The sequence below is a fragment of the Gymnodraco acuticeps genome, unplaced genomic scaffold, assembly GCF_902827175.1.
Source record: "Gymnodraco acuticeps unplaced genomic scaffold, fGymAcu1.1, whole genome shotgun sequence".
Lineage (NCBI taxonomy): Eukaryota > Metazoa > Chordata > Actinopteri > Perciformes > Bathydraconidae > Gymnodraco > Gymnodraco acuticeps.
Genome location: NW_022989970.1, coordinates 472,486 through 478,565, shown reverse-complemented (window position 1 = coordinate 478,565; position 6,080 = coordinate 472,486). Strand labels below are relative to the sequence as shown.

General features: G+C 38.6%; 1 protein-coding gene across 1 annotated transcript; it reads left to right on the top strand.

Moving 5' to 3' along the window:
• Window positions 1–202: 202 nt before the first annotated feature.
• LOC117542927 (osteocalcin 2-like) lies at window positions 203–5,528 on the top strand. Its single transcript, XM_034210811.1, has 3 exons — window positions 203–306; window positions 1,863–1,942; window positions 3,542–5,528. Exons 2-3 carry the CDS (start codon window positions 1,880–1,882, stop codon window positions 4,067–4,069), a joined length of 591 nt encoding a protein of 196 aa, XP_034066702.1. The 5' UTR covers window positions 203–306; window positions 1,863–1,879; the 3' UTR covers window positions 4,070–5,528.
• Window positions 5,529–6,080: the final 552 nt, after the last annotated feature.

Below are 6,080 nucleotides of genomic sequence, written 5' to 3'. Positions count from 1 at the left end.
ACTCAAAACAAACATGTTTTCCAATGATTCATGCATCCCTTTGGGTGATATATTACCGCAGTAAATTTCCTCTCCTCTCCCTCCCCTCTGACCCAGTCTTGCCCAATCCTCCCCACAGGGTCCGATGCCAGTCACATCATCTGGGACGTCCAGGCAGAATATATAAGCAGCAGCCACTCCTGCATGTAGACATCCTTCTGAACTGAAACCAAGAGCGATTACAGCTACAGAGAATCCCATTGATTATATTCAGGATTTAAGAGAAGTAGGAAAGAAAAAGAACAGATCTGGTTCTACAGAAAACTTGTAAGTTTGTTTTAAATGTTTTATTTGAATGTGATGAACTGTTTTAAATCTTTAAAAAGGTTTTCTGTGTTATAATAGCAGGGCCGTGGGAAGTCGGGGTGCTGAGGGTGCTGCAGCACCCCCTGGTGGAGGACAGGGGATCTGCACTTCCACAAGATTAAATACAAATATAATACAAAAAAAAAAAGAATTTTCTGCCTTGATGAACAACATTCATAATTAAGTAAAGATAACACCCTTTTCACCCCGGTTACATTTTCCATTTGCCCCGTACGATGGGCGCTGTAAGTGATGAAAGTGGGGGATGTTGGCTTATCAGGCGCTCGCAGCTCACACAGCGTGAGAGAGAGAGAGAGAGAGAGAGAGAGAGAGAGAGAGAGAGAGAGAGAGAGAGAGAGAGAGAGAGAAGAGAGAGAGAGAGAGAGAGAGAGAGAGGAGAGAGAGAGGAGAGAGAGAGAGAGAGAGAGAGGAGAGAGAGAGAGGAGAGAGGAGAGAGAGAGAGAGAGAGAGAGAGAGAGAGAGAGGGGGGGCACCGGTACCGGCGGGGAATGTTGTTAGCTTCTGCTGCGCTAACGGATATAAGAAGCTGTTTCTACAATAATGTGGAGGGAGAGCTCTCTGTCAGACTGAGAGGCTCAGTGAGGTAAAGGACTCTGAGTGTTTAGATAGTTCACTTTAGTCTAAGTTATCTCAGTGGGTCTCAAACGTTTTGATCACAATTGATGTAAACAAATATTTCCAAGGCACTCCTTTATAATTATTAGGATAAATAAAAACAGATTTTAAATCATTTCAATGTATACTATAGGACAGTAAACCAAAAATATTGTTTAAAACTGGAGAGATTTAAAATAAGCATAAATAAATAAATGTTAACTGATAAAATAAGATATAAATGAACCACAAAAATAAAACAAGTTAGCCTACATTTATTTGTTATTGGCTATGGTAGGTTATCGGTTATGTTCACATGCTTATTTGATTATTAAAATGCACACCGATCTTTTTCATATGGGTGTTTTAGAGTTGTATCCCCTAGATCAGTCTCTAGTAATTGGGCGCTCAAAGTGCACCAGATTGAAGCATTTCACTTTAAAATGTTAAAACAAATCTTCCCGGGGGGGCACCCCCGGACCCCCCTAGAGGATGTGAAGTCCATCCCCAATTAAAACATGTTCATGCAATACTAAATACATTTGAAGCCTTTTTATATAAGCTGTCCACCATATCAATACGTTTCTCTGTTTGTAGTGTAGTGGTCTTTTGTAGAGGTTTTTCATTGCCAGCTAAAATCTTGCCTATGGCAGCAAATTGGTCAAAACCGGCCCTGGTGTCATCCCCACAGCACCCCCCATTTGAAACATGTTCCCACGGCTATGTATAATAGGTATGTGAATATGTATGTCGTTAGAAAACATGTTTTAATTTGTATTATATATACACCTTTTTGAGGATAGTAATTCTCCACTGTACATCATATTTCTATACCCAGTCGCTGGTAGTGCGTTGGCAGGATATGTGAATGTGTTGTTCTTTGTGGATTCCCTCCCTTGCAGACAAGAACCAATCAGAGATGGAGCTTCTGACAACAGCCTTAGTCATCGCTATCCTGTCTACAACAGCATCCGCTAAGCCGGTAAGCTAACCACAAAGCAACATATACAACTTCCTTCTTCCTCCTCCCTCACTGATCTTTCTTTCTCAACAACTGTGCCTGTTGTATTTTGTTTCAATTACTTTCACAACTGAGGTTTTCAACCCTGTGCTACAGTAAAACTGATTATTGCTCTATTATGAATACGCACCGATTCTATTTGAGGTATTCTACTAATGTAATTATTCTATGGTGAACGAATTAAGGCATTTCCCTTTTAAAATATCCCCCCTGCGGATCAAATGTTTTTGTTTGTCGATGAAATACTTGCATTACACAATGAACACAAGACTTTTGCATTTAGTCGGTTTTACAGTTAAGCCTCTAAAATTGCTACATTATGAGTTACATGTTGGGTTTGTTGCACCCAACACATTCATGTCATGTGCTGTAACTATGTAACTTTTCTGAGGACACAATGTACTTTAGGTTTTACATTTGGTTAATTGTTACCCACATTCATTTACAAATAAGTAGATCAGCTGATTGGCAAGCAGAACTTAAATTACCTTTTAATTAATTAGTTTATACTTAATATCCTCTGTGTTTGACAATTATTAGGTCAAAAATAATAAGTGCTTTATCTGCCTGAAAAGAGAAATTATGTTTGCAATATCACGTCAATTCTTATAGACATTTAGGAAATTAACAAGAGGATTGTGAGTTTTAATTGTGTAACAATAAACAGTAATGTGAGCACTCCCTATGTGACTCTCTGACTTGTGAATACTTGTCTTTGCATACGTAACCTAATATAAGCCCAGAGCATTTGGTTTCACACAGGACACAAACCTTATGACAAAGTTGATAAATGAATATAGCTCTGCGATGATTGCTCATCAAACCTTCAGTATGACATTGGTGAGGAAAAGGTGGCGTTGTGTTTTTAAACTAACTATATTTCACATCTTGCTATGCATAGCGTAACGGACACCCTTTACATTGTAACTAAACAAAAATCATAAGATGGCCCTTTATTAATAACCAAGGGGAAATGCATGTATCCACTCTGTTGTTGTGTACACACACATTACAAATGCATAGGACCTATACAAATATGTATACACATGCACTTTTTATGGAGAGGTGCCAGAGAGAGAGAGTGCCAGGTTCTCCGGCAGCTGTTGGGGGTTCGATTCCTTGCTCAACGACACCTCGGCAGTGCCCAGGAAGTGTATTTTTTGGTGAACTGGCACCTTTCCGTATTTTTTTGTCCAGTCGTGACGTGAACCAGCAATCCTTCAGTTCCCAAGTCCCTACAGACTGAGCTGGATACATGGGTTTGGATGTCAAGATAAGACTTTATTTACCCCGAAGGAAATTGTTGTGCCAGAGTTACAAAAATACAATAAACACAGCAGCATAATAATAAAACTGTACACTAAAAGTGCAGTAAAAAGAGCAATTCAATATCTCCAGGAAACATAGACGGTCACTTAATTAATGTAAATATTAACAGTATTTAGTAGTGCAAAAAACCGTAGTGGCAGATACGTAATTGCACGTCAAATGGGAAATTGTGTGCTTTAACACCAACAGTAGCAGTAACAACATATCTCTCATTTTCTATTCCCTCCCTAGATTGGTTGGCGTTGGCATCAGGATGCTGACATCGCTGAAAATGACCAGATGCAAGGACGGCTGGGGATGAATCGCAGGGGGTCTTCGTGGTCTGCAGAATCTTCGAGCTACAGTGACTCATCTTCAGAGTCGAGTGAGTCACTGGAGTCTGAATCTAGTGAATCTTCAGAGAGTCAGTCTTCAGAGAGTCAGTCTTCAGAAAGTCAGTCTTCAGAGAGTCAGTCTTCAGAGAGTCAGTCTTCAGAGAGTCAATCTTCGGAGGAGTCCTCTGAGGAACGTCCATTCACCGATCAGACAACTATGGGCGTGACCCCCACTGCCATGACAACCATCACTAATGTAAAAAGGAGTACACCGACCCCTGAGCCAGACACAGGGAGCACAGATGGGCCGACTGATTCAGGGAAAACAGTCCTGCCAGCAACACCGACCCCATCTGATGGTACCACGTCATCTGGATGTACTCAGTGTTTTACCTTGACGATTCCAACGGCAGTTCCCATCACAGAAGCAAGAGGAGACAACTAACCAACGGCATTCATATGCCAGTCAAATGTAATCCTTCTCACATGTCTCTTGTGTTGTTATGACGTTAAGTATCACAAAGATTTCCATTCTATAAATGTCTGTTACGCCTATGGCCTGCTGAATAAAGCCCTTACATTAGCAGTTTTATTAGCTGGGCAAAATTTCCAAGGAAAATCAAAGGTGGCGCTTTCAGATAAAAAAATACCTGCAGTTACTGCTTTTCGCCTTAGGAACTGTCATTAAACCCCATTTGCCTTTATCAATTCACAAAGTATGAAGGTCAACATATATGTAAAGATCAATAAAGCCAGAAATGTGAAGTTTCTCTAGACTTACTACCTAACAGTATCAAGTAAATAATGTCCTTTAATGACCACTAGATGCTTGATAAAAAAAGCAAGTTAGCATCCATATAGACCTGCAGTGTGTAAAGCTGGGGTAGGTAAACCTCTTTAAAAAAAAAACGTTTAGTTAAAAATTCTCTCTACAACACTACAGCATATAATACATTTGGAGCTATGACAAAGACACATTTATATCGGTGGCTGTTAAATGTATTCAGCCTGAATGAAATGGTTGGACAGTCAACATGCCCGTCAACTTGGGCTCACTGAAGCTAACCAGCCATGTTTATTATGATGTTCATAATGAATATGTTGAGTTACTGATTTTGGAGGGAGGTCTAAGAAGACTGACAGTTATGCCAACTTTCCCACTTTCTCACCAGATTATGTGACTTTTAAAAGCTAGCGCTGCTAGCTTCTTTGATTGGAAAAGAGTTAACAACATTCAATTGTGAGTTTTGGTTTAATCAATTGCAGCACTTTGGTCAACTCTGTTGTTTTTAAATGTGCTATATAAATAAAGTTGGATTGGAATTGAAAATCGTATGAACTCTTTCTGGCTTCTCCAATGTATCAAGAGATAGAGACCAGATCAAATAAATATGGTTATAGTATATGAATACAAATGTTGCTCAATCATGTTTACCCTTAGGTATTACCCAATCAAAAAAGTACCAGCAGGATTATTTGGTTGATTTCTTTCAGTGTGTCAAAATAGTTATTTCTGTTTTTCTTCATAAATCTGTTTGACGTATAGATCTAATTCTTTTGTAAGTATATTGTGTAGCACCTGTTAAACAAGCTTGTTACAATAAGTTTTACACAACATTTTACAGAAAAATCCAGAGAATCCAGAGTATGAAACCCACAGTAGGGTGAGTCCTGTTGTTCAGCATGTAAAGGCATCAGACGAGAGCAAACAACACAAACTGAGTTATTGCCACAGTGGGTTGGATAATTATGGGTTGTGAATTTATATTTATAAAGCTTAGAGGGCTGGATAAAATACCTTAATGTTTTTCGTTTGTTTTTTAACTGAATCTAATGTGTGTAATTAATTTGTTGTAACTGTTCTGTTTTTTCTTCTGAAGGAAAATTAAAAGTCTTAATTACAATGAATTTTTCATATTTTAAACATACTTTATTTATTTATTCATTTAGCTTGTGACGGTGAACTTCTTCCCGTATAAAGTAACCCATTTATTTTTGTATCACTCAATTTATTGAACAAGTCAGAAAGATAGAAGTTTATACTGTACGGTATAAATATGAAGAAGTCATTCATTTATGCATGTGTCTGACAGATGTACGGTATATTTCAGATTTACCAGGTCATGTTACTTTCCTCAAGAGGAATATATCCATGCAACTCATTATTTTCATTGTATGTGTCCACCTATTAGGGATTTCTGGAATTTGATTTGTGGTGCTCAGAGCATAGGACAACATCCAGCAACACATATACCCCGAAAACATATGTATTACCAACAAAAATGTGGTATGAAATCTAGTGGAGAGACAAATATCCCAAAGTCACATACAACCAAAACCCTCTGCGCAGTGCAAGCTATGCGAGACACAGGTTGTCATGCACTGTAAATATAACCAATCTACTCATATGACTCATAAATGTCCTGCTCTAGTGTCTTTAAGGAAGACGTCCTATT